Below are 27,529 nucleotides of genomic sequence, written 5' to 3' on the forward strand. Positions count from 1 at the left end.
TTTTTATCTTTAATCTCAACACGGTATAAAAGCATCAACCATCAGCCATTTGTTTGAGGTCTTACTTCCTAAGACTTCTGTGCACTTTAATAAGTGTGTATGCTATTTCTTCTAATAATCTGCCTTTTGTGAGATGGTTTTTCAGTGAACCTTCAGAGGACGAAGGGCAAGTTTTCCCTTTGCCCTAACATCATCTTTTCTCCCCATACCTTAAACATGCAGGCTTCCCAAATGCGGTCAATTCTGCTTATTCTTGGTAGGTTAGTCCTATAAAGTCAGAGTGAACTCTGAATTAGTGAACACTGAACTATCGCCCTTGGAGGGCAGAAAGAGTTGAGAGTCTCCAGCAAAACTCTCCTAACTGCTGTTCTCAATTGACCAGTAGATAACCTTGCTTTGTGTGTGTTTCTGTTTAATGACATACAGGGTATTTAATATAGTTGACTCATTAATACAGTTTATGGCAGACAGCGCTATAACTCCTGCCTGAATGAAACTTCCCTAACATACAGTTTCCTCCCTAAGGCACATCACAAATTCCTTGCACTTTGGAATAATTGCACTTTAGCACTACATTGGAGGCCCTTTAAAATAGCAAAACCATTGTTACCAAGCCCCAAAGGGGTCTGGGCTGGGTCCTGTTGCTTGCCACACAGAAAACCAATTTTATTTATTTATTTATTTTGTGGTTTTTGGCCGGGGCTGGGTTTGAACCTGCCACCTCTGGCATTTGGGACTGGCGTCCTATCCCTTTGAGCCACAGGTGCCACCCCTTTATTTTTTTTAGGCAGAGTATCACTTTGTCACCCTTGGTAGAGTGCTGTGGTGTCACAGCAACTTTAAACTCCTGGGCATAAGTGATTCTCTTGCCTCAGCCTCCCAAGTAGCTGTGACTACGGGCGCCTGAAACAATGCCCAAATATTTTTATTTTTATTTTATTTTATTTTATTTTATTTTTTGAGACAGAGCCTCAAGCTGTTGCCCTGGGTGGAGTGCTGTGGCATTACAGCTCAGCAACCTCCAACTCCTGAGCTCAAGCGATTCTCTTCTCTCCGCCTCCTAAGTATCTGGGACTACAGGCACCCGCCACAATGCCTGGCAAGTTTTTGGTTGCAGCCATCATTGTCCGGGCTGGATTGGAACCCACCAGCTCAGGTGTATGTGGCTGGTGCCTTAGCCGCTTGGGCACAAGCGCCAAGCCCCAAGTATTTTTAGAAATGAGGTCTTTCTCTGGCTCAGACTGGATAAAACCAATTATTGAGACAATTAATATTGCTGGGGAAGAAAGGGTATTGATATATTGGTGCCAGCCAGGATATGGGAGTTACTTCTAAAATCCATCTCTCCACTGACTAAAGGGCAAGGTCTTTCATAGTGGGTTGTGAAATGAAGGTCAGGCTGCACGAGGTCTGAAGTTGTGAAGTCTGCAGTGGTCTGTTTAAGAGTCTGCTGTTGGTGATGGGCAGCGAGTCAGGAAGTCCTGTGGAAAAGTTGTAGTCAAGCAAGAAGATGATAGTATTTTGCTCCTTTGGCTTCACTGGTGTGAAAGACTGAGGTATTGGGGAGACGACAACAACAAAACTCAGGGAGGGGCATAAAAGGAACAAACGTGATAAACGTGGCATTAAACAGACTATGAAAGGGATGCAAAATGGGAGAGTCACCTTGTTCAGCTCAGCTCATCAAGATACCCAAACTGAGTATTGATTCTGGGATTACAAACAAATTTTACTGAATAGAAGAACTCACATAGACAGAATATGAATGATGAGACTCTCATGTAGCTAAGAGACTCCTACTGACCTTATTTTCCTCTAACAGCATTATTCTCACCCTTCCTATTCTCATTCGTCATTTCTTTCCTCATTCATTATTGCCAGCTTAATCATAACTTGCCCACATGTTGGGATCACTGCTCAGACTTTGTCCCTGACCCCGAAGCCCTGCTCCACCCTCCACCAGCATTTCCCAAGCTGCTCACAGAACAGGGAATTAACAAAAGGAGAGGGAAATACTTAGGAGTAGGTGATGCTGACTTTTAGAAATGCCCGAGGCCAGCCTGATTATGGAGAATAAAAGTGGTGAGAGGACAGCAGGAAGAATACTTTGGATTAATTGCATTGTTGCTAGAAAATTCTGGATTGTTTGGGAGTTGCATTCTTGGGGAGCTTGTGGATTTGTGTTTAGGTTGGTTTCCTTCTCCCTTATTCTGGCACCTCCCACTTAATTAGCTGTGTGACCCTGAGATTGTTTCTCTTTCTTTGTGTTTGAGAATGAGCCTGAGGAAATGTCTAGCGTAGTTCCTGGAGATAGCCAGTAATTAATAACGTAGGCGTTCTTATCTTCCCCTGATAACTTTGAAGGAATGTTTCCTTCCTCATCTGGTGGCGTTTTAGCTTTTTATCACAAGGTGGCGTGCCACGCCAAGAAAAAAGACTTACAAGTCTGATTTTAGTTTTGCTTTGAGCCTGCCAGGGCTTATTTTCTTGGTAGTTTCAACACAGCTTAAGTCATTTTACATGAGGTTTTCAAATGACAACACCTGCCTCTTCAATTATTTTAGCTGTAGCAAATAGGGGATTTAAAATTTCTCCAAATAGGTGTGGCAAGGCAGCCTGCCTAGACCTGGATCACATCACTGTAGGGTTACCAGATCCTTGGCCTGGGGAGCATCTTGGCTTCTTTCCCACTACAGAGGTCAAGACTGAAAACCAGATAACTCTCTGAAAAGGACATAAATAGGGTTTATTTTCAAGATTCTTTTTTTTGAGACAGTCTCACTCCGTGCCCTCTGTAGAGTATGGTGGCACCATAGCTCACAGCAACCTCAAACTCTTGGACTCAAATGATTCTCTTGTCTTAGCCTCCTGAGTAGCTGGGACTGTAGGTGTGCACCACAATGCCTGGTTAATTTTTCTATTTTTAGTAGAGATGGGGTCTTGCTTTTGCTCAGCTTGGTCTGGAACTCCTGAGCTCAAATGATCCACCCTCCTCAGCCTCCCAGAATGCTAGGATTAGAGGTATGAACACCATGCCTGGCCTTTTCTTTCTTTCTTTTTCTTCTTTATGTTGATCCAGTTACTCTGGAGGCTGAGACAGGAAGACTGCTAGAGCCCAGGAGGTCAAGGCCAAATTGCACCATGATCACACCTGTGAATGCCAATAACCATTGCATTCTAGCCTGGTTGACATAAAGTGATTAGGTATTTGGAACTTAAACGGCCTCTAAAGCAGGGTTGCTAGTAGTATATTTGTCTTCCTTTTAGGTAGAGCAGCACTGCTGGGGTCGTGCAGTGTACAACCTACAGGAATGTGCTTATGGCCCTGCCTACTTGGACTCTACACCTTTTAGTAGTAGCATGGGGCTGGCCACTGGAGACGTGTTTAGGGGACACTTGAAATACTTCCCAGTTGTACTAAGGTTCACAACAACATTTCAGAAAGGAAATAGTCAAGAAACAGCTTGGTTTAATTGATTTAATTAAATTTTATGCTATGTAAAAGTTTGTATCCATTTATCTACAACAACGGTTCTCAACCTGTGGGAACAATGAAAATACATCCTGCATATCAGTTATTGACATTACGATTCATAACAGTAGCAAAATTGCAGTTATGAAGTAGCAAGGAAAATGATTTTATGTATGGTCGGGGGTCACCACAACATGAGGAACTGTATTAAAGGGTCGTGGCATTAGGAAGCATTAGGAAGGTTCAGAACCACTGATCTATAAGGACCTCATGGTTCTACCCGGACTCCTCAATTCTTTAAGGGCTAAGAACTTCTCTTATGCTTTTCAAGCATAAAAAGACACTTATTAGCCACAGAGAATATATTAAATATTTTTATTTGGCCTAAATGCAGAAATTAAAAAATCGAATTAATATTTACATTCATTATATATTATTCGTAACACTAATTACAAGGAAGATAGTTAATATCTTTTGAAAGTGCATTTATGGGCATCTGGGCACCGTGAGTCTGGGGAGATAGGACTCCAGGCATCTCTGGCTGGTGGGAACTGCCTATCATCACTCCTATGAGGATACAGTGAGTCAGCGAGAGACTTCTGGACCCCAAGAGGAGGACTAAAACAGTGGAAAACCGGCAAGTGGTCGCGTGTGTTCAACCCGTCTAAACCCGCCCACAACTGTAAGTTCAGTAGCAGCGAGACTGCAAACCAGAAAGGCCTTACCTGTGAACTCTTTTGATGTCCTTGGACTTGGCACTGAGTTGAACTGCCTTGGGGAAGGCCTGAGTGGGAGTGCGGAGAACTTTGGCCGTTGTCTAGGGCCCCAGTCTGAGCCGCTGAGCCGGACGGAGCTAATAGTGTTTGGCGGTGGGTCACACGGATCCATTGTCAGTGATCTGCCCCGGCAAGCTCCGCCCTCAGGGTAGCAGAGCTAGAAACGGGTGGGAGCTGGTAACCCAGCAACCAAGTAGCCTAAGGGTGGGGTCTGAGCCGCCTTGCAGCCCTAACCCTCAGGGGCAGAGTGAGACCGATTTTGGCACACTGAGTAAGTGGATAGCCACTTCAGCAGTGATTCCAGCGAGAAAGCTGGGAAAGCTTCTGCTCAGCAAGTTTACAAGTTCAAAGTGCCTTTTAAGTGGGCTGAAGAGAGATTTAGGGTGTCTACCTGCTGGGGTTTGAGAAATCAGCAGCCTCCAGTCGTATCAGAACTGTGACTAACATCTCATACCCCAAAAGACCACGTGTTGCCCAGACAATATTCAACAACATATACAAACTGCTTTGTTTTTGGTTGTGTATTTTTTTTTCTTTTTCTTTTGTTTGGTTGGGTTTTTTTGTTTGTTTATTTTGACGTCGTTGATGTTCTTTTGTTTCTTAATTTCAATCTTTTCCATACAGATCCCTTTTTCTTTCTCAATTTTTCTAGTTTAATTATAATTTCCCATTGCTGCCTTTTTTAATAACTACAACTTCATTTTTGCTAGTGTTTCTACCACTATCACTTGGTTTTTCACCCAATTTTATTGCCATAAAGTTTTCTGTTTGCTTGTTTTAGTTTGATTTATAGCATTTTTGTCTTTCCTCTCTACTTGGTGGAGGTGGGGTACTGTGTCTGACCAGGTTAGCAAAGAGCTGCTGACCTCAAGGGAACCACCCAACTGGGCACCCAACCCCCAGAAGGTGGGGTTTTTTAAGGTTGTGTCAAAGTACCCTACTGTACACCTATATTGCCCTGTCTCCCTCTATCTGTGCCTCTCTTCTTTTTGTCAATATTCCTTATCCCTACCCACTCTCCTTTCTCTATCTTTCTTTTTTTTTCTTATCACTCGGTCCTCCTTTCTTTCATCCCTTTTTTGCTCTTCAACCTTCTCACCTTTCTGGTCCTGTAACCCTTAGTCCACAGGCACAAGAACTTAAAGAGCAAGAGGAAGTGAAAGGAAAATTAGGGCAAGGAAACAGATAAAAGAAATCACTCATGAGGAAGAATCAGCAGAAAACTCCAGGCAACATGAAGAACCAGTCCAGAACAACCCCGCCAAGGGACCATGAGGTAGCTACTGCAGAGGATTCCACCTATACAGAAAAGTTAGGAATGACAGAAAGGGAATTTAGAATACACATGTTGAAAACAATGAAAGAAATGATGGAAACAATGAAGGAAACTGCTAATAAAGTGGAAAATAACCAAAAGGAAATCCAAAAACAGAATCAAATCAGAGATGAACGATATGAAGAATATAAAAAGGATATAGCAGAGCTGAAGGAAATGAAACAGTCAATCAGGGAACTTAAAGATGCAATGGAAAGTATCAGCAACAGGTTAGACCATGCAGAAGAAAGAATTTCAGAGGTAGAAGACAAAGTTTTTGAGATAACTCAGATAGTAAAAGAGGCAGAAAAGAAGAGAGAGAAAGCAGAACGTTCACTGTCAGAATTATGGGACTTTATGAAACGTTCCAACATACGAGTTATAGGAATTCCAGAAGGGGAAGAAGAATGCCCCAGAGGAATGGAAGCCATACTAGAGAATATTATAAAAGAAAATTTCCCAAACATCACCAAAGATTCTGACACACTGCTTTCAGAGGGCTATCGGACCCCAGGTCGCCTCAACTCTAACCGAGCTTCTCCAAGACACATTGTGATGAACCTGTCCAAAGTCAAGACAAAAGAAAAGATTCTGCAAGCTGCCAGGAGTAAGCACCAGTTGACCTACAGGGGCAAATCCATCAGAGTGACCTCAGACTTCTCTAATGAAACTTTCCAAGCAAGAAGACAATGGTCATCTACCTTTAATCTACTTAAACAGAACAATTTTCAGCCCAGAATTCTGTACCCTGCTAAGCTAAGCTTCAAAATTGATGGAGAAATCAAATCATTTACGGATATACAAACATTGAGGAAATTCGCCACAACAAGACCAGCTCTACAGGGAATACTTCAACCTGTTCTGCACACTGACCACCACAATGGATCAGCAGCAAAGTAAGAACTCAGAAATCAAAGGACAGAACCTAACCTCCACACTGATGCAAAAGATAAAACTAAGCAATGGACTCTCACAAAATAAGACGAATAGAATACTACCACACTTATCAATTATCTCCATAAATGTTAATGGCTTGAATTCCCCACTGAAGAGACATAGATTGGCTGACTGGATTAAAAAACACAAGCCATCCATTTGCTGTCTGCAAGAAACACACCTGGCTTCAAAAGACAAATTAAAGCTCCGAGTCAAGGGTTGGAAGACAATTTTTCAGGCAAATGGAATTCAGAAGAAAAGAGGAGTTGCAATCTTATTTTCAGATACATGTGGATTTAAAGCAACTAAAGTCAAAAAAGACAAAGATGGTCACTTTATATTGGTCAAGGGAAAACTACAACAAGAAGACATTTCAATTCTAAATATCTATGCACCAAATTTAAATGCTCCCAGATTCTTGAAACAGACCTTACTCAGTCTGAGCAATATGATATCTGATAATACCATCATAACAGGGGACTTTAACACACCTCTTACAGAGCTGGACAGATCCTCTAAACAGAAATTAAACAAAGATATAAGAGATTTAAATGAGACCCTAGAACAATTATGCTTGATAGACGCATATAGAACACTCCACCCCAAAGATAAAGAATATACATTCTTCTCATCACCCCATGGAACATTCTCCAAAATTGATCATATCCTGGGACACAAAACAAATATCAACAGAATCAAAAGAATTGAAATTTTACCTTGTATCTTTTCAGACCATAAGGCACTAAAGGTGGAACTCAACTCTAAAAAAAATGCTCGACCCCATCCAAAGGCATGGAAATTAAACAATCTTCTGTTGAATAACAGATGGGTGCAGGAAGAAATCAAACAGGAAATCACTAACTTCCTTAAGCATAACAACAATGAAGACACAAGCTACCAAAACCTGTGGGATACTGCAAAAGCAGTTTTGAGAGGAAAATTCATCGCTTTAGATGCCTACATTCGAAAAACAGACAGAGAGCACATCAACAATCTCACAAGAGACCTTATGGAATTGGAAAAAGAAGAACAATCTAAGCCTAAACTCAGTAGAAGAAAAGAAATCTCCAAAATCAAATCAGAGATCAATGAAATTGAAAACAAAAGAATCATTCAGAAAATTAATGAAACAAGGAGTTGGTTTTTTGAAAAAATAAATAAAATAGATAAACCATTGGCCAGACTAACTAGAAATAGAAAAGTAAAATCTCTAGTAACCTCAATCAGAAATGATAAAGGGGAAATAACAACTGATCCCACAGAGATACAAGAGATCATCTCTGAATACTACCAGAAACTGTATGCCCAGAAATTTGACAATGTGAAGGAAATGGATCAATATTTGGAATCACACCCTCTCCCTAGACTTGGCCAGGAAGAAATAGACCTCCTGAACAGACCAATTTCAAGCACTGAGATCAAAGAAACAATAAAAAAGCTTCCAACTAAAAAATGCCCTGGTCCAGATGGTTTCACTCCAGAATTCTATCAAACCTTCAAGGAAGAGCTTATTCCTGTACTGCAGAAATTATTCCAAAAAATTGAGGAAGAAGGAATCTTCCCCAACACATTCTATGAAGCAAACGTCACCCTGATACCAAAACCAGGAAAAGACCCAAACAAAAAGGAGAATTTCAGACCAATCTCACTCATGAATATAGATGGAAAAATTCTCAACAAAATCCTAGCCAATAGATTACAGCTTATCATCAAAAAAGTCATTCATCATGATCAAGCAGGCTTCATACCAGGGATGCAAGGCTGGTTCAACATACGCAAGTCCATAAATGTTATCCACCATATTAACAGAGGCAAAAATAAAGATCACATGATCCTCTCAATAGATGCAGAAAAAGCATTTGATAAAATCCAGCATCATTTTCTAATTAGAACACTGAAGAGTATAGGCATAGGTGGCACATTTCTAAAACTGATTGAAGCTATCTATGACAAACCCACAGCCAATATTTTACTGAATGGAGTAAAACTGAAAGCTTTTCCTCTTAGAACTGGAACCAGACAAGGTTGTCCTCTGTCACCTTTACTATTCAACATAGTGCTGGAAGTTCTAGCCAATACAATTAGGCAAGACAAGGAAATAAAGGGAATCCAAATGGGAGCAGAGGAGGTCAAACTCTCCCTCTTTGCTGACGACATGATCTTATACTTAGAGAACCCCAAAGACTCAACCACAAGACTACTAGAAGTCATCAAAAAATACAGTAATGTTTCAGGATATAAAATCAATGTCCACAAGTCAGTAGCCTTTGTATACACCAATAACAGTCAAGAGGAGAAGCTAATTAAGGACACAACTCCCTTCACCATAGTTTCAAAGAAAATGAAATACCTAGGAATATACCTAACGAAGGAGGTGAAGGACCTCTATAAAGAAAACTATGAACTCCTCAGAAAGGAAATAGCAGAGGATATTAACAAATGGAAGAACATACCATGCTCATGGATGGGAAGAATCAACATTGTTAAAATGTCTATACTTCCCAAAGCAATCTACCTATTCAATGCCATTCCTATCAAAGTACCTACATCGTACTTTCAAGATTTGGAAAAAATGATTCTGCGTTTTGTATGGAACCGGAAAAAACCCCGTATAGCTAAGGCAGTTCTTAGTAACAAAAATAAAGCTGGGGGCATCAGCATACCAGATTTTAGTCTGTACTACAAAGCCATAGTGCTCAAGACAGCATGGTACTGGCACAAAAACAGAGACATAGACACTTGGAATCGAATTGAACACCAAGAAATGAAACTAACATCTTACAACCACCTAATCTTCGATAAACCAAACAAGAACTTACCTTGGGGGAAAGACTCCCTATTCAATAAATGGTGTTGGGAGAATTGGATGTCTGCGTGTAAAAGACTGAAACTGGACCCACACCTTTCCCCACTCACAAAAATTGATTCAAGATGGATAAAGGACTTAAATTTAAGGCACGAAACAATAAAAATCCTCAAAGAAAGCATAGGAAAAACACTGGAAGATATTGGCCTGGGGGAAGACTTCATGAAGAAGACTGCCATGGCAATTGCAACAACAACAAAAATAAACAAATGGGACTTCATTAAACTGAAAAGCTTCTGTACAGCTAAGGTGACGATAACCAAAGCAAAGAGACAACCCACACAATGGGAAAGGATATTTGCATATTTTCAATCAGACAAAAGCTTGATAACCAGGATCTATAGAGAACTCAAATTAATCCACATGAAAAAAGCCAACAATCCCTTATATCAATGGGCAAGAGACATGAATAGAACTTTCTCTAAAGACGACAGACGAATGGCTAACAAACACATGAAAAAATGTTCATCATCTCTATATATTAGAGAAATGCAAATCAAAACATCCCTGAGATATCATCTAACCCCAGAGAGAATGGCCCACATCACAAAATCTCAAAACTGCAGATGCTGGCGTGGATGTGGAGAGAAGGGAACACTTTTACACTGCTGGTGGGACTGCAAACTAGTACAACCTTTCTGGAAGGAAGTCTGGAGAAACCTCAAAGCACTCAAGCCTGACCTCCCATTTGATCCTGCAATCCCATTACTGGGCATCTACCCAGAAGGAAAAAAATCCTTTTGTCATAAGGACACTTGTACTAGACTGTTTATTGCAGCTCAATTTACAATCGCCAAAATGTGGAAACAGCCTAAATGCCCACCAACCCAGGAATGGATCAACAAGCTGTGGTATATGTATACCATGGAATACTATTCAGCTATTAAAAAAAATGGAGACTTTACATCCTTCGTATTAACCTGGATGGAAGTGGAAGACATTATTCTTAGTAAAGCATCACAAGAATGGAGAAGCATGAATCCTATGTACTCAATCTTGATATGAGGACAATTAATGACAATTAAGGTTATGGGGGGGGAAGCAGAAAGAGGGATGGAGGGAGGAGGGTGGGGCCTTAGTGTGTGTCACACTTTATGGGGTCAAGACACGATTGCAAGAGGGAGTTTACCTAACAATTGCAATCAGTGTAACTGGCTTATTGTACCCTCAATGAATCCCCAACAATAAAAAAAAAAAAAAAAAAAAAAAAAAAGAAAGTGCATTTATGGTGTACCTATGTATATGTATGTAAAGCAGCCCTGAGGATCCACCTCTGTCCCTTTTTTGAATAACTGAGGTGCCCCGGGGAAGCCAGTACTGCCCGTATTTCTACACAGGGGGCAATTCTTAGGCTGCATCATTCTCAGTCTTCCAGAGCGCTGATAAGTTGCCCTGACCAGTGTTCTCTCCAAAGCAATGGATGCCTTAAGGCCCCAAGTCACTAGTAGCCATTCTGCCCAGTTTCCATACCCGAGCACAGCCAGTTGTTTTCCCTCAGCCTAGATGGGAAGCAGGGAGAAGATGCCACTGTCACTTCGTCCACTAGACAGTGCTGGCTTCCCAGAGGCTGAGCACCACAGGGAGAGGCATGGAGGCCTGACCGCATCACTGGAAAATGCCTGGAGTGCTCCCTCTCACCAGACAGGACAGATGGTTGGGGATGCACGCATCTCACAGGCTCTTTGACAGACAGTAAATATAGAGGTCCCTGGGGCACCTCAGAGAGATATGTGACCTCGCGGTGTGAAAGTTGTCAGAATCAAAATGGAGTCACTTGTGCTAACAGAATAAACTGACAACTAGAGCTGAGGAAAGCCACCAAGAAAAGGGTTCTCGCACATACATGTCCGATAACAAGAGCTATTGTAAGAGACTAGAAAACCAAAACCTTGCACAAAGACCGTCACAACCTCACACAAAAAATGGTTGAACTGCCTATTCAACCTCCCACTGAATAGTTTTAAAGGTCTTTAAATCTTTAAAACTCACACTGTTTTAAAGGTTTTTTTCCTTTAAAAACCCTTGTCTTCCTTTACCTCCCTAAAGGCACACAGTTCACCCTGGCACATGTATTCCCATTGTAATGCATGATTTCCAAATAAACACCACTGTCTTTTGAGAGCCTCTCCCAGTTAGGGCATTTCCAAGAGATGTGACTGCATAGTGACAGACTTCTTTAAACAGTGATTAAAACACTATTCACAGAAAAGTGATTTAAAGATGAAGTGACAATCACAGAGGCAGATAACCCAAGCACAGGCCAGGCCCCGAGCTGTTCCTCATGCAGCAATTCCCAGGTTAGAGGGCAGTACTGGTTTCTTCAGTGTAGAGTGCCAGCGGGTGCCCTCCCTGGCCTGCCCTCTCCACCCCGTCACCCACCGGCTCCTCTGCAAGCTTCCTTCTACCTGTGGGCCTCGGTACCATCTGGTCTGACAGTGGGCTCAGCCAGAGGCTTCATCTGTCAAGGCAGCAGCGTCCAATCTGCAGTCAACAGCATTGCACAACCTCGGGGGCTGCCATTCGTAGGGCAGGCACAGAGGACGGGCGGTATGTCTGTTTATCTTTTTTGAAAAAAAGTATGGCACTTAAAAATGAAGTCTCTTTATTTATTTATTTATTTGAGACAGAGTCTCACTCTGTTGTCCTGAGCTAAGTGCCATGGCCTCAAACTCCTGGGCTTGAGGGCTCCTTCTTGTCTCAGCCTCCTGAGGAGCTGGGACCACAGGTGCCCATCACAACGTCCAGCTAGTTTTTCTATTTTTAGTAGAGACAGGAGTCTCACTCTTGCTCAGGCTCGTCTGGAACTCTTGAGCTCAAGCAATCTGCCCACCTCAGCCTCCCATGTCAGTCACCATTCCTGGCCTTCTAACTACCTTTTAAACAGGGCAGCACAGAGAAACTTACTCTTTGATCTGTCCCTCTTCCTGCTGGACTCAAATTCTTTTTTTTTTTTTTGAGACAGCAGCAACCTCAAACTCTCGGGCTTAAATGATTCTCTTGCCTCAGCCTCCCAAGTAGCTGGGACTACAGGAACTTGCCACAACGCCCCCCCTATTTTGTTGTTGTAGTCATCTTTGTTGTTTGCCAGGTCCCGGGCTGGGTTCGAACCCCCCAACCCTAGTGTATGTAGCTGCTGAGCTACAGGCACCGAGCCTGGGCTCAAGTTATTACTTGTTCTTTCTATTATGTACAAATCCTCCACTGCTCACTGGACTTCATCCCAGGGCCCAACAGAGGAAGCTTAAATTTCCTAAATGATCCAAGGTAAGTTTTTCCCAATTTCCATCTACTAACTCTTTCTCCAGACTGTCCCAAGTCAAGGTGCACCAAATAGATAAAATAGATGCCTCACAAAGGGACTTGTATGCATGCCATGGGGACAGTGGGGTTATCCTTTAACACTTGCCACCCTGGACAGCAGGGTACACAATGCTTAGCTAGAAAGTTAGCCAATTTCTTACAGTACAGAGCCTCAACAGAGGAAGAGAAGGTGGTTCCATAAACTAGAAGCTTCATAAAGCTACATTTAGCATCCTCTCTTCCTGTGGTCAAGGTAAGGCTGCCCATAGGGCTTCTTGAAGCAGCCTTGCAGCACCGGGGTCACCCTGTGTGTGAGACGTGATGAACCTACACATCCATTCCCCCCACATTAAGAGTCATATAAATGGGTTTAAATGCACATCCTTTGAACAAAAGGGCCCACTGATACTGGCACGATTAGATAACTTGTGTGCTTCATGTATAACACTATTAGCTAATTCTCTTTATTGCCCCCAAACCCCTGCCTTGGTCAACACAGTTGACTCATCACACATGAAGTGCTAATGCAGCTTCCGAAAATCCCCTTTATAACTTTTTGAAGAATCACGTGACAGCTAAAGAAAGTTCTTGGTGGTGCCTATAGCTCAGTGGGTAGGGCACTGGTCACATACACTGAGACTGGTGGGTTTGAACCCAGCCCGGGCCAGCTAAAACAATGACAACTGCAAAAAAAAAAATAGCTGGGTGTTGTTGTGGGTGCCTGTAGTCCCAGCTACTTGGGAGGCTGAGGCAAGAGAATTGCTTAAGCACAAGAGTTGGAGGTTGCTGTGAGCTGTGACACCATGGCACTCTACCCAGGGCAACAGCTTGAGACTCTGTCCCAAATAAATAAATTAAATTAAGTTAAGTTCTTGCAGAATTCCCCCAGAGGCCTATCAGTAGCTCTATCAGGTGTTATTTAAGAAAACCCAAATTTAGATACAGTAATTTTAGAGAAGTTGAAACTCTGTAGAAAATAGACCAAAATAAAGAAGGTGAAATGCAGAGAAAAAACTTCACATATAAAAAGTGTACCATACAATTTTTTATTTCTAGCTTAAAAACAACAATTACTAGGAAAATATTTATAGGACTAATCACATTTTAAGCCAGCAGACTGGAGGTAAAGGGCTGCTCAGTGTGCTGGGACAATTTTGTGACCTGCCCATAATATTGGGTTCATTTGCCAGAGTGGAGGAAGGACCTGGTCTCCTTCCTGACTACCCTGCCCAATTAACACTGAAAGAAGATAGTAGAGCTGTACCGTATCCATTTTGCTAAGAAATAAATACATGCCTTTTTAGTGTTAAAAAGAAGCCTTAATTTTCTAGGATATTTCCATAGAATCATTTTAGAAATGTATGATTTAGAAAAGTCTCCGTTTATTTTTTTTTTTATTTATGAGACAGTCTTACTTTGTTGCCCTTGGTGAAGTGCTGTGGCGTCATAGTTCACAGCAACCTCAAACTCCAGGGCTCAAGCTATCCTCTCGCCTCAGCCTCCCGAGTAGCTGGGACTTCAGATGCTTGCCACAAGGGCCAGCTATTGTTTAGAGACGGGGGTCTCGCTATTGCTCATGCTGGTTTCAAATCTGTGAGCTCAAGCAATCTACCCACGTAAGCCTCCCAGAAAAGTCTTCATTTAAAGAAAGAAAAAATAAGCTTGTCTTTCCCCTGAGAACCACTTTCTCTCAGAAGGCACTGACACGCTTTTTTGAGGCAGGAACAAGTCTGAAAAAGTCCCGGCAGGAATCTCAGCAGCTCCCCAGGCTCAATGTCCTCCTGGGTGGCTGGCAGGCTGGACCAGTGCTTTGGTTCAAAGTGTTTGGAGAACATCTTCGTGCTCCTTTTCTGGAAATGAAGCAATGAACACGGAGTCCCAGGCATCGTCCTTTGGTGAGCTGTTTTTGTCCAAGGCCTCTAAGATGGGCTGAGCTGGGTCCTTTAAATACTGGAAGAGGTTGAAAATCCAAACTGTAAGACGTTTCTCGGTTCAGTACACCAGATCTTTCCTTTAGTTTTAGTTGGTATGGATACATTTTGTTCGGGAGTAACTTAATTCTGTATACCAAAAAGACAACTCTTTTCTTTTTTCAACAATAAAGCAAGTTCTAACGCTTGAACCCCCTTCACCCCTCACCTCAGTAATGACTTTAGGACTGACCAAGGGCCAGCCACATTACTAAGCTGAAAGTGGAAGAGGGAGAGACTCTGGCAAAGCAAATTCTTCCTCAAGCCTTCAGCGTAGGCTTGTGGGTTTTCAATCCTAAAACGTCTCTAAGATTGTAACTTTTCAGTGAAGGAGGAAGTGGGAGTCCCCTTCAACTGTGATGGGACACACAGAAGAGTGCACAGCACTGTTCTCTCACGCCTCCTCCTTGGTCTCTGTGTCACACAGCACACAGAGAATTGGGGCGTGGAGTCCCTGGGAGTCAGCCCAGCTCCTGAACATAAAGGGATGTTTACCGCACGTAACTTTCCCTCCTGCTCCAGTTATCAGGCTTAGGCTTAGCCATAAACTCACCAAGTTACCAGGAACCTAGTACCTAGTTCTTGGAAATGCTGGAAGATTCTGAAATACAGTAAGCTTATAGCTGACTAGAAGAGGAACAAAACAGAATCACGTGAGCTCATGAAACCTCAGAAGTGTAAGTGAAACATCATCATTACTCTCACGTAACTTCAGAGAACTTTGGTAGGTATTTCTACACTTTCCTAAGAAAGCAAATGGAAAGACTGTGTGGTTTTTAAATAATTTTTTTGACACAGAGTCTCACTTTGTCATCCTGGGTAGAGTGCTATAGCGTCATAGCTCACAGCAATCTGAAACTCCTGGGCTCAAGTGATCCTCTTGCCACAGCCTCAGGAATAGCTGGGACTATGGGTGCCTGCATAGTCTATTTTTAGTAGAGATTGGGTCTGACTTTTGCTCAGGCTGGTCTTGAACTCATGAACTCAAGCAATCTACCTGCCTTGGCCTCCCAGAGTGCTAGGATTACATGCATGAGCCACTGTGCCTGGCCAGACTTTTTAGATTCATGCCCCAGAGGAATAACTTGTAAATTCCTTCACAAGGGCCCAGCTGCGGCTCCACCCCGAGAGAGAGGTTATTAATGCAAGTAAAATTCTGAGACATTTCTGTTATTTTTATGACAGTGTTAACTACAGAGGTTCTAGCAGGAATTTAGCATTTATGTAAAGCCGGTGTGGTGGATTAGGCCTGTAATCCTAACACTCTGCAAGGCTGAGGCAAGTAGATTGCTTGAGCTCAGTCTGAGCAAGAGGGAGACCCTGTCTCTAAAAATAGCCAGGCGTTGTGGTGGGCGCCAGTAGTCCCAGCAACTTGAGAGGCTGAGGCAAGAGGATTGCTTGAGCGCAAGAGTTTGAGGTTGCTGAGAGTTATGATGCCATGGCACTCTACCTCTAAGACTCTGTCTCAAAAAAGGAAAAAAAGAAAAAATATATATATAATTCATATAATGCCTGTGTTCTTTAAATATGTTGTGACAAATGGAGGACAAGTGACTATAGTTCTTTCTAGAAGCACCACTACATTTTTACAGACTTCAACCTTACCTAACATCTATTCATCCTAGATATAACAGAATGAGATTCTGTTTCTTTCTTTCTTTTTTTTTAAGACAGAGCCTCAAGCTGTCACCCTGGGTAGAGTGCTGTGACAACACAGCTCATAGCAACCTCCAACTCCTGGGCTTAAGTGATTCTCTTGCCTCAGCCTCTCAAGTAGCTGGGACTACAGGCTCCTGCCGCAACTCCCCGCTATTTTTTGGTTGTAGTTGTCATTGCTGTTTGGTAGGCCCAGGCTGGATTCTAACCTGCCAGCTCAAGTACATGTGGCTGGCGCTTTAGCCGCTTGAGCTATAGGTGCCGAGCCAAGATTCTGTTTCTAATACCTTTACTCTGAGTTTATTAAAGAATAATGTAAAATCTCTGGAAGCAAATACTATGAATGTCTTCTCCGCTAGCCCCTGATCCTAAGAATGTCCTAGCCACTGGCTGACTTCCCACAAGACCCATTCCATTTTTCTTTCTCAACTCCTTCAAAATACTAGTAACATCCAGTGAGCACTTGGTGGACGAGGCCTGGTGCTTACAGCTCCAGGTGTGCTTACTCTTCCCTAGAGCCCTGCCAAGCATGTTACCAGCCCAACGCTCGTATTCTCAATTATTATCTCTGCTGCCTTTTGGAAGGAGAATGTCTTGCCCTTGCACCTGCAGCCAGATTTTCCAGGGAGCAGAGGGAAATCTGCTGGAGCCAGTCTCCTAGCCAGGCCAGGCCATGTTATTAGCCAACCCCCTGCAAGTTTTTTAAACCAAAAAAAATTTTTTTTAATTAAATCATAGCCATGTACGTTAAAGCAATCATGGGGTACAACATGCTGGTTTTATATACAATTTGAAATATTTTCATCACACTGGTTAACAGTCTTCCTGGCATTTTCTTAGTTACTGTGTTAAGAGATTTATATTCTACACCTAGTAAATTTCACATGTACCCTTGTAAGATGCACCGCAGGTGTGGTCCCACCAATTACCCTCCCTAAACAAAAATTTTAAACTGTGTAAAATACACGTAACCTAAAATTTACTGTCTTTACTTTTTTTCTTTTTTTTTGAGACAGAGTCTCACTTTGTCACCCTTGGTAGAGTGCCATGGCATCATGGCTCATAGCAACCTCAAACTCTTAGGCTCAAGCGATTCTCTTGCCTCAGCCTCCCAAGTAGCTGGGACTATAGGTGCCCGCCACAACACCCGGCTATTTTTTTTTTTTGCAGTTTTTGGCTGGGGCTGGGCTTACACCTGCCACCTCTGGCATATGGGGTCAGTGCCCTACTCCTTTGAGCCACAGGTGCCACCTGTCTTTACTATTTTCAAATGTCCAGTTCACTGGCATCAATTGCATCGATCGCATCCCAGTGTTGTGCACCCACCTTCACCATCTCTGTCTCCAGAACTCTTCATCGAGCAAACTGAAACCCTGCCTCCCCTGAGCAGTGGCTCACCCTGCCCCCTGCTCCTGGCCACGCCATTCTGCTGCCCGTTTCTATCAATCTGCCTACTCTGGGGACCTCAGATGAGTGGAATCATATAGCATTTGTCCTTTTGTGACTGGCTGACTTCACTCAGCATAATGTCCTCAAGGTTCATGCCATGTCTTGGCATGTGTCAGAAACTCTTTCCTCTTTAAGGCTGAGTGATACTCCATTGTATGGCTATACCACCTTTGTTTTATGCACTCATCAGTCTGTGGATACTGGGGTTGCTTCTGCCTTTTGACTGAATAATGCCACTATGAACACAGCTGTACAAATAACCCTGTACCATTTTTAACTGGCATCGCTGTGTGCACAGCCCTGTCCATGGCTGCCTGTTAGGGCCTTCTGGGGGCATTGGAGCGCTGTCGTGTCACCCGTTTAGATGTGTGTGTACATACCTCTTCTATTTGTGATGGGATACTTGGTGGAGTGTGAAACCAGTATTTAATCAGGCCTCTGTACTTCAGGACCAGAAAGAAACAGGCCCCTGCCAGGACCAACAGCAAGGAGAAGGTTCCCACAGAGATCAGGATGACTTGCTGAAGCTTGGTGGAGGCTACAAAGACGATACAAAAGTGAACAAGATGCTGTCCCACACATGACACAAACATCAGTTAATGTTCCATCTACGTTGCTTAAGGAGTGTCCCTGTCCCAGGAAAATGGACAATTCCCCTGCCCCACTGCACCAGCCCAGCGTGCTTAAATTAATAGCTAGCAAAGGCAACCTGCAATAAAATAAAGCAAGGGTCAGCTGTCTGGCAGCCCTTGATGCTACAGGTCTTGGCATAAGCTCATGTCACCCGGAACTGAGTGTTGTCACTGCTTTCTCTCCCACGTGGGTCTCCCCAGGCTCCCCATCTTCCACCCCGGTTTCCCCGATTTCCCTATTTTAGGAGTATTCTTTTCCCAGTTCAGAAAGCACATACAAAGGTATATTTTACCATCTGCCATTGTTTTGTTGCAAGTTGTGTTGCTTAAATGCCCATGTCTGATGGTGCCTTGCCAAAACAGTTGTGCCTCGACTTGTAAGCAGTATACTCTGAAGGGTTTTAAACCATCCAACAAAATGAAGTTGCTCTTACAAGGACCTTTAACCTATTTAAAAAACACCACAACCACACTTGTAAACCACCTGAACAAACACGGTCAAGCCACTTCTATCTTTTCTACTATTTGCTGAAATTCAGTGACCAAAACAAAGAGTAACAAGACGCTGTTTTTAAAGTTACTGGCTTGTTGCAGACACACTTTGCATGTGAAAATTGGCAAGTAGTATAAGGAAAGACGCTGGTGGCTTTATGGCTGTGAGGCCTCAGAGGGCCCAGTGCAGCGACTGATCACTACAGTAAATCCCAGTCCCTAGGGTGGTGTTTTCTCCTTTAAAATTAACATTTTATATTTCAGAAAAATTCGCTGAATGAGATCCAGATACTTCAAATTAGTCAATAAACAGAAAAAATTAATCTAAGAAATAATGTTCCTTTTATCCCTAATTTGCTTCTAGATGGAGCTGAAATCTAAGGGTTCCTCCTAGAGCTCCGGTCAAAATGTCCTCAGGGATTTATGTCATCAGGAGACAAATGGACCCCAAACTCGGTGAGGATTTTATGTCTGCACCCAAGTTCCTGCTGCTGCAAACTCAGGCCTTGGGGTATCCGCATCCATCACTCCAGCCAGTGGCTCCGTACTCTAGTCCTGGTTAAAGATGTCATTGCTCCACAGAGGAACAAGAAAATAATTTATCGGGTGGCGCCTGTGGCTCAGTGAGCAGGGCGCCGGCCCCATATACAGAGGGTGGCGGGTTCAAACCCAGCCCCAGCCAAAATGCAACAACAAAAAAAAATAGCCGGGCGTTGTGGCAGGCACCTGTAGTCCCAGCTACTCGGGAGGCTGAGGCAGGAGAATCATCTAAGCCCAGGAGTTGGAGGTTGCTGTGAGCTGTGTGACGCCACGGCACTCTACCAAGGGCAATAAAATGAAACTCTGTCTCTTCAAAAAAAAAAAAAGAAAATAATTTATCATGGCAATACAGAATTTCTTTTTTTTTTTCCTTAAGAAAGCAGCTTTTGGGGTGGTGCCTGTGGCTCAAGGAGTAGGGCGCTGGTCCCATATGCCAGAGGTGGCGGGTTCAAACCTAGCCCCAGTCAAAAACCAAAAAAAAAAAAAATAATAAAAGAAAGCAGCTTTTTTATTTGTAAAGACTAACCATATGCATTTGTCAATATGCAATACAGGATTTCTTGTGAGGGATTATTTTTTAATTTTGAGATACAAAAGAATCCAGAATGGCCATGTGAAATGGTGGTATTAACATACCCGCTCAAAAACCCAGGCTGATGAGGCCACCAGACTGCCAACTGCAAAAAGGCAGAACATCCAACAGTAAATAGAAGACAATATTTTTTTAAAGATATGAAAATATTATGTTATCTATGAATGGTAATATTACTGATGGTTTTCAATTTTATTTTCCACTGTTTAATGGTGATGGACTTCCAGGGCAAAGAAAAAAATGTTTTGCTTATGATGCTACATAGAGCAATATTAAGGATAAAATTCCTTTGGGAAGTATTTCAATACCCAATTGGAATTTCTGAAACATTTAGAATCACAGACTGCGTAGAACAGCTAATGTAGCAGGCCTGAGGCTGCTGCTCTTTGAAGCGTCTGCTTTCTAGGTCAGTCCTGGGCTGGCATCTGGGAACTTGGATTTCAAGTTCATTCCCAAACTGGCAAAGGTGGCTTATCATACCTAGAATGTTTATACAAACAACATGGTTTATTTATGCTGAACATCTGCACTGTGGTATACACTAGACAGAAGGTGCCACCGTGATCGGCTCCTAATGAAAATCTGGCCACTGAGTCTCAAATGAGCTTCCCTGGTGGACAATAGTTCCCATGTGCTGTCACGGCTTGTTGGAGGAATTGAGTACATCTGTGTGACTCTACTGGGAGAGGAAGCTTGTAAGCTTGTCCCTGGACTCCTCTGGGCTTTGCTCCATGTGCCTCTTCCCTCTGCTGATTTTGCTGTGTCCTGTCATAGTCATAGTCATGAGGATGGTTTTGCGTTGAGTCCTGTGAGTCCTTTGAGCAAAGCTAGGAGTGGATCTTGGAGACCCACAACGCACAGATTCACAGGTAGAATCAAGATCATATCGGTGGCTTTCAGAGTTATTTTCATCCTTGAATCTTTTGTTCATGGAAGCCCAGAGTACAGATTCTCTGGTCAAAATGGGGAAAGGAGCTTGGGATTCCTCCTATCTGCTCCTTCCTGCAGGTTCCAAGCTATTACTCAGCCATCTCATTTTATATAAGAGGAAACTACAGCCAAACAGGCTAAGTGATGTGGGGCTAAGCCAGCCCCAGGGAGTGGCACACAGTCTGAGCATCTTTTTTTTTTTCTTTTTTAGAGATAAGAGTCTCACTTTATCGCCCTCAGTTGAGTTCTGTGGCATCACAGCTCACAGCAACCTCCAACTCCTGGGCTTAGGCGATTCTCTTGCCTCAGCCTCCCAAGTAGCTAGGACTACAGACGCCTGCCACAATGCCTGGCTATTTTTTTCTTGCAGTTTGGCCGGGGCCAGGTTTGAACTCACCACCCTCGGTATATAGGGCTGGCGCCCTACCCACTGAGCCACGGGCGCTGCCCAGTCTGGGCACCTTTTATTAGGCACACTGCTGAATGAGGCTGGGCCCTCCTGCACAGGGTAACCCTGGCTGGCTCTAGGATACCAATAGCAACTTGTCCCATGGAGGGTGACTCAGTGCAGGGAAGCAGAACAACTCCATTATAAGAAAACAAAAGTGCGGACGGGCCCTTGGGGAGGAGGCATGGAACATGATGCCCTTGAGTCGAGAAGCCAACCAAAGGGTGGGAAAAAATGTAGCCACAGCTTCCTTGTGTCACCTCCATTTCCAGAGAAGATGGACCCAGAAGAGGCAGCTACCTCTCCCACCTGCATTCTGCTAGGTTCACTCTATTCCAGTTGACCCAGATCTTGAGCTCTGATTTGGGGAGATGATTATTTCCCTATTCCATGGATGCTCAGTGAGCCCTGCCCTCCCCAGTTTCATGCTCTGCATGAAGAAAGGAAGAGAAAGTACAGGCCAGGCACAGTGGCTCTCACCTGTAATCCTAGCACTCTGGGAGGCTGAGGCAGGTGGACTATTTGAGCTCAGGAGTTGGGAGACCTCTGAGCAAGAGCAAGACCATGTCTCTAATAAAAATAGAAAACTGAGACAAGAGAATCACTTGAGCCCAAGTGCTTGAGGTTGCTGTAAGCTACGATACCACTCACAGCTGGTGAGACTGTGTCTCAAAAAAGAAAAAAAAAAAAAAAAAAGAGAAAGTACAAATATAAAAGATGTGGCAGAAGGGCGATGCCTGTAGCTCAGTGGGTAGGGCACCAGCCACATTCAGGCTGGCGGGTTTGAATCTGGCCCAGGCCAGCTAAACAACGACAACTGCAACAAAAAACTAGCCAGGCGTGGCTCGGCGCCACATGCACTAAGGCTGGTGGTTTCGAGCCCGGCCCGGGTCAGCTAACCAACAATGACAATGGCAACAACAACAACAAAATAGCTGGGCGCCTGTAGTTCCAGCTACTTGGGAGGCTGAGACAAGAGATCGCTTAAGCCTAAGAGTTTGAGGTTGCTGTGAGCTGTGATGCCACGGCACTCTACCCAGGGCAACAGCTTGAGACTCTGTCTGAAAAAAAATAAAAACTAAAAATAAAAAAAGATTTTAAAAGCTCATAAAATGCACCTGGGATCATTAGGCACAGGAGAGGATCCGAGACCATCATGGTTTTACCTGGGCCTCATCAGGCCCCTGTGAGCTGATGCAATTTTGCCAACCCTGTCACCTGCCACAGTCCCTCGAGTGGCTTATGTTTCTGACCCATCTAGGCACTGGCATATCTCCACATGTGCCACACCTTCTCCAACCTGCTGGTGGTTCTCCCTTGATGCGCTTTCTCCTTCCACTTTTTCCACCTATTTCAGACATGCCCTCTTTGCAATTCAAACATTTATATAGTTAAACTCTGCAGACAGCACTAGTGGATTCTTCATTGAAGAAACAGGCCCAATAAAACACTCCCAAACTCCACAGCATGGTAAAAGCATCATGAGCAAATGTAAAGTGAGCAAAGTCTAGACCCCCAACAGCAGGAACGTTGTGACATTAAAGAGGGCCCTTCAGAATAATCTGGTGGAGGGAAGTTTCAGCACAGTGAGTAGAAAAACAGGTCTTGAAGAGAGGATTAGGACAGGGTTAGGGCTCAGCCTTAAAAGAAATACACTCTTTGCCCGTGTTAAAGTTTTCTTTGTTTTGCTAAACCAGAAACTCCAAAGAAAAGGAAATCAAAACCAAAAAAATATGTTCTTGCCTGTTGGATTCCTGCTTTTTCCCAGTAATAGACATAATATTCAAAAGAGACCGTGGAAGAGTTGATATCAAAGGGAGGGGAGAAGTTAATGATGAGGGAACCTTCTCCTGGAGTCACCCCAACGTCTTTTGGAGGCCCAATAGTAACTGAAAAAGAATTATAAACAGAAAACCATATATGTACACATACCGGCATATATGCACATACACATATACTGTGTAATACACTATATTATATAATACAGTATATACAGTTTGTGTATACACACACACACACACATTTTATTTTGTATGCAGTGAGGCTGCATTCCCAAGCACAAGACTGGCTAGGCATGATGGCTCACGCCTGTAATCCCAGCACTTTGGGAGGCTGAGGTGGGAGCATTACTTGAGGTCAGCAGTTCAAGAGCAGACTGAGCAAGGCTGAGACCCCATCTGCACAAAAGATAGCCAGGCGTGGTAGTGAGCACCTGTAGTCCCAGCTACTCAGGAAAATGAGATGGGAGGATCTCTTGAGCCGGGGAGTTTGAGGCTGCTGTGAGCTAGGATGATGCCATTACTCTCTGGCCCCAGAAACAGAGCAAGATCCTATCTGGCAGGGAAAACAAAGCACAAACTATAAAAGGCTGCTCTGGACTCAAGATTTCCTTGGAAGTGGAAAGTGAGTCCTTGCAGTCGTCCATGATGAGGCCCAGAGCAATCTCTCTTCTCCTCAGGAAGACAGCTCAGGTGCAAGGAGATCGCTTCAGGCAGGTGCAGCCTGCCTGGTGGAAAGGCCACCAGAGCCAGTATCTCTTGAAATGATCCCACAGGAGTTGTTTCCAGGGTCCTCACAGGGACAGGTCCAGTTACAAAAGTCACAGCACTCAGAAGATCCCAGAGAAAGGGCTTTCTAGCAGGTAATTAGGATCATCTCAGTTGAGATTTGGTTTACCCATCAGGGGTCATCTGACCTTAAGCAAGGCTGCCTAGCAGCACTATTGACATGACACTTTCACTGGACTTCCAGAGGAACAAAAGTACAAGGCTAACCAAAGATCAGACTTCCATAGGAGAGTAGGAAAAGACTTTGTTAGCCTGCCCTTACAATATACACGTGTATATAAAATTATAACATAAATGAGCAAAAGTGGTACTTTTAAACTTTTAAGTACATTTGTCTCCTGAGAAGTTTTGCCATGCCAAGTCTATTTGTTAAGGCTTTTCATATAGTGCATAGGACAGCCAAGACTGTGACCCATGATGTGCTGTCAGTGAAAGGCTGTAGCAATTATCAAATACACATGTACATTGTATAATTAACTATAACTCTGATTAAAATACAGGTTGGGGGTGGGGCGTGGTGGCTCGTGCCTATAATCCTCACACTCTGGGAGGCTGAAGTAGGTGGATTGCTTGAGCTCAGTTCGGAACCAGCCTAAGCAAGAGTAAGACCCAGACTCTAAAAATAGCCAGGCGTTATGGCAGGTGCCTGCAGTCCCAGCTACTCCAGAGGCTGAGGCCAGAGAATCACTTGAGCCCAGGAGTTTGAAGTTGCTGTGAGCTGTGAGGCCATAACACTCTACCAAGGGCAAAAGTGAGACTGTTTAAAACAAAAAGTACACGTTGGGTCCTCCAAGTTCTAAGAGCCCTGTCTCTGCACCTTCTACACAGGAGACAATCACATCACTGTGAACAGTCATGTGTTCACAATAGTGGGGCTAGATTCTCTTATAGTTCCGTGCTCTCCCCTGGGCACTCCAGGTTGGTGAGGGTGGGGCATCTGGTCTGGCCAAGCTTCTCTCTGTGCAAAAGAACTGGTTGCTGCAGAGTTGGCATCTGTGTCCTCTGGTCACTTGTTCTGGTAGAGAAGCTGAGTCCACACAATGCTCAGTGGCAAAGGCAGGGCTGGGTCTAGCCCACTAGGCACTATGAAGGACAGAAACAGAGAAGATGGGGCAGTCCCGACAACCCATTTGTCCTTAGGTACAGAATCAGCAACCATGTGAGATGAAAGAAGTGCTGGTAGTTTCTGGCACTGCCCAGAGGACAAAAGATGGTAACAGAAGCAGAACATGTTGTGACATTGGGTCCAGCATCAGCCAGCTGCTGCTCCCAGCCAGAGCTGAGGAGAGATGTTCTTGGTTAGTTACTGGCTGGTTGACATTCCCAGCTCCTGCGCGTGTAAAGCTTGAGGCAGTTGTTCTCTGATCACACTGACCACTTTCACTGCTTTTCGTGGCCTTATAATCAGTAACTGAGAAGGGCTTACCAGGTGGAGGAATGAGATGGTGGCTAGAGGAATCAGGTTTGGCATCATACCAGCCTTGGTTCACATTCCCACCCTGCCATTAACCAGCTGTGTCAGCTGTTAACCAACTAGAGTGGCGTTCACAGATTGGCTGCTAGTTGACAAAAAGGTCTTTCATTCCACTTGCTCACAGATGTCAACACACATCCTCCAGCTTCCCCTTTTGCTGCTAAATCAGCAGGATTTGCAGAAGTACCTGCAAGGCCTGGTGCCTGCCACAGGACTCCCATGTTCATGATGTGTCCATTACCACGTGGGAACGCGGGACACCAGCTACAGCTAATGACTCACAGCTGAAAGGACAGTGTTCATAGGCCTGCCCTTCTTAAGAAAGCCCTAGGCCTAGAATATGATACCAATTTGACAAGCTTCTTCTCTAGAGGGGAAAACAATCTCCCTTCTCTCCAAACACTGAAGGAAGAATGGATCAATGGAACAACAGAGAACAGAGGAGAGCTGCTTCCAGCTGTTTGCTCAGATCTAACAGCTATGTAAGTTTACCCCTATTTCTCAAATGAGGAAACTGAAGCCCAAAGGTGACATTCCTGAAAGGATGGCTTTGTTAATGAACTAACAGAGAAAGATAAAGTATCAAACAGAAAGTTAGAGAAATAAACGCACAGCATGTAAGTGCCCCTTTGAAAACTCACAGCACAGGCTCCCCCTTTGTTTTGATTAAACACCTGGGACTCAACTTGTTGTCTTCAAGCTTAACTTGTTATCTTTGAGAGTTTATTTTCATAGCCTTGAAGAGCCCTAAGTGGACAGCAAGGGTGCAAGTGCCTTGCTTCAGTTCCTGCAAGACCAGATTTCAAGGGCCTCTGATAAGCTGGCATCACAGAGAAAGGGGAAAAAAGGAAAAGCACTCACAGCAATTTCACAGCCTTTTTTGCTATCACTTGGCTGCAATCACGTTTTTTCTTCTTTGCTCCCAAATAAAAACCCCAAGTCCCCCACCCTTTCTGTGCTGACACTTCTTTTTTCTCTTTTTTCAAAAAATATTTTAACTAAGTCATTTGTACATAGATCATAAATACATTTATGCCATTATGGGATTCAATGTGTTGATTATTTATACAAATTGGAGTGCTTACATCCTACACTAATCAAAATAGCTTTCACCTCATTTACCCAATTACAGCCTTAAGACATTTGTGTTCTACACTTGCAATATGCTCCATAGGTGTGGTCCCCCTACTAACCCTCCCTCTATCGACCCACCCCCCTCTTTCTTTCTCTTGTGTTGTGCCCTTTCCAACTTTGGTAAGTAAAATAAACTTTCTTTCTTTAAAAATTTCTAAACTTTAAGATAACATAAACTTTTTACTTCTACTATTTTGATCTTTGTGTAAGAAATCTTTCTCAGACTGCATCATAACTCCCAGCCCTAACAATTCCTTATGCATAGTGATACAGCTGGTTAATGGCAGGGTGGGGATATGAACCTAGGCTGGTGAGATGCCAAACCTGACTCCTCCAGCCACCATCTCATTCCTCTATCTGGTTATTCATTCCTCCACCTCAGTTACCAATTATAAGGCCACTTAAAAGCAGTGAAAGTGGTCAGTGTGATCAGAGAAAAACTGCTTCAAGTTTTACATGCGCAGGAGCTGGGAATGTCAATGGGCCAGTAACTAACCAAGAACATCTCTCCTCAGCTCAGGCTGGGAGGAGCAGCAGCTGGCTGATGCTGGACCCACTGTCACGACATGTTCTGCTTCTGTTACCATCTTTTGTCCTCTGGGCAGTGCCAGAAACTACCAGCACTTCTTTTATCTCACATGGTTGCTGATTCTGTACCTAAGGACAAATGGGTTGTCCAGAGCAGATCACCAGCCAGCAGGGACTGTCCCATCTTCTCTGTTTTTACCCCTCACAGCACCTAGCACAAACCTTGGATTCTTCAAAATTATTATTATTATTTTTGAGACAGAGTCTATGTTGCCCTCAGTAGAGTGCTGGGGCATCACAGCTCATAGCAACCTCAAACTCCTGGGGTTAAGCAGTTCTCTTGCCTCAGCCTCCCAAGTAGCTGGGACTAAAGGCACCTGCTACAATGCCTGTTTTTTGTTGTAGTTGTCATTGTTGTTTTAGCTGGCTAGGGCTGGGTTCAAACCCACCAC

General features: G+C 43.7%; 2 protein-coding genes across 3 annotated transcripts in view; both read right to left on the reverse strand.

The window, feature by feature from the left end:
- IFNAR1 (interferon alpha and beta receptor subunit 1) overlaps positions 1 to 27,529 on the reverse strand; it is a 148,385-nt gene that overhangs the window by 6,197 nt on the left and 114,659 nt on the right. Inside the window, exon 12 of one of the 2 annotated variants that reach the window (XR_008374878.1) lies at positions 19,574 to 21,349. The exons of the other annotated variant lie outside the window; for it this stretch is intronic. The gene's annotated coding sequence lies outside the window, so the exon portion shown is untranslated. Of the gene's footprint in view, positions 1 to 19,573; positions 21,350 to 27,529 lie in introns of those variants that run through there. 2 annotated transcript variants of the gene reach the window in all.
- The window catches only part of IFNGR2 (interferon gamma receptor 2), a 31,901-nt gene continuing 18,062 nt past the window's right edge, over positions 13,691 to 27,529 (reverse strand). The window contains exons 4-7 of the mRNA XM_053564576.1: positions 23,118 to 23,263; positions 18,666 to 18,819; positions 18,121 to 18,278; positions 13,691 to 14,615 (exon numbers count right to left, since the gene is read on the reverse strand). Of these exons, the coding sequence (XP_053420551.1) occupies positions 14,481 to 14,615; positions 18,121 to 18,278; positions 18,666 to 18,819; positions 23,118 to 23,263 (593 nt within the window). The 3' untranslated portion in view covers positions 13,691 to 14,480. The remainder of the gene's footprint in view (positions 14,616 to 18,120; positions 18,279 to 18,665; positions 18,820 to 23,117; positions 23,264 to 27,529) is intronic.

Source organism: Nycticebus coucang, chromosome 16, assembly GCF_027406575.1.
Source record: "Nycticebus coucang isolate mNycCou1 chromosome 16, mNycCou1.pri, whole genome shotgun sequence".
Lineage (NCBI taxonomy): Eukaryota > Metazoa > Chordata > Mammalia > Primates > Lorisidae > Nycticebus > Nycticebus coucang.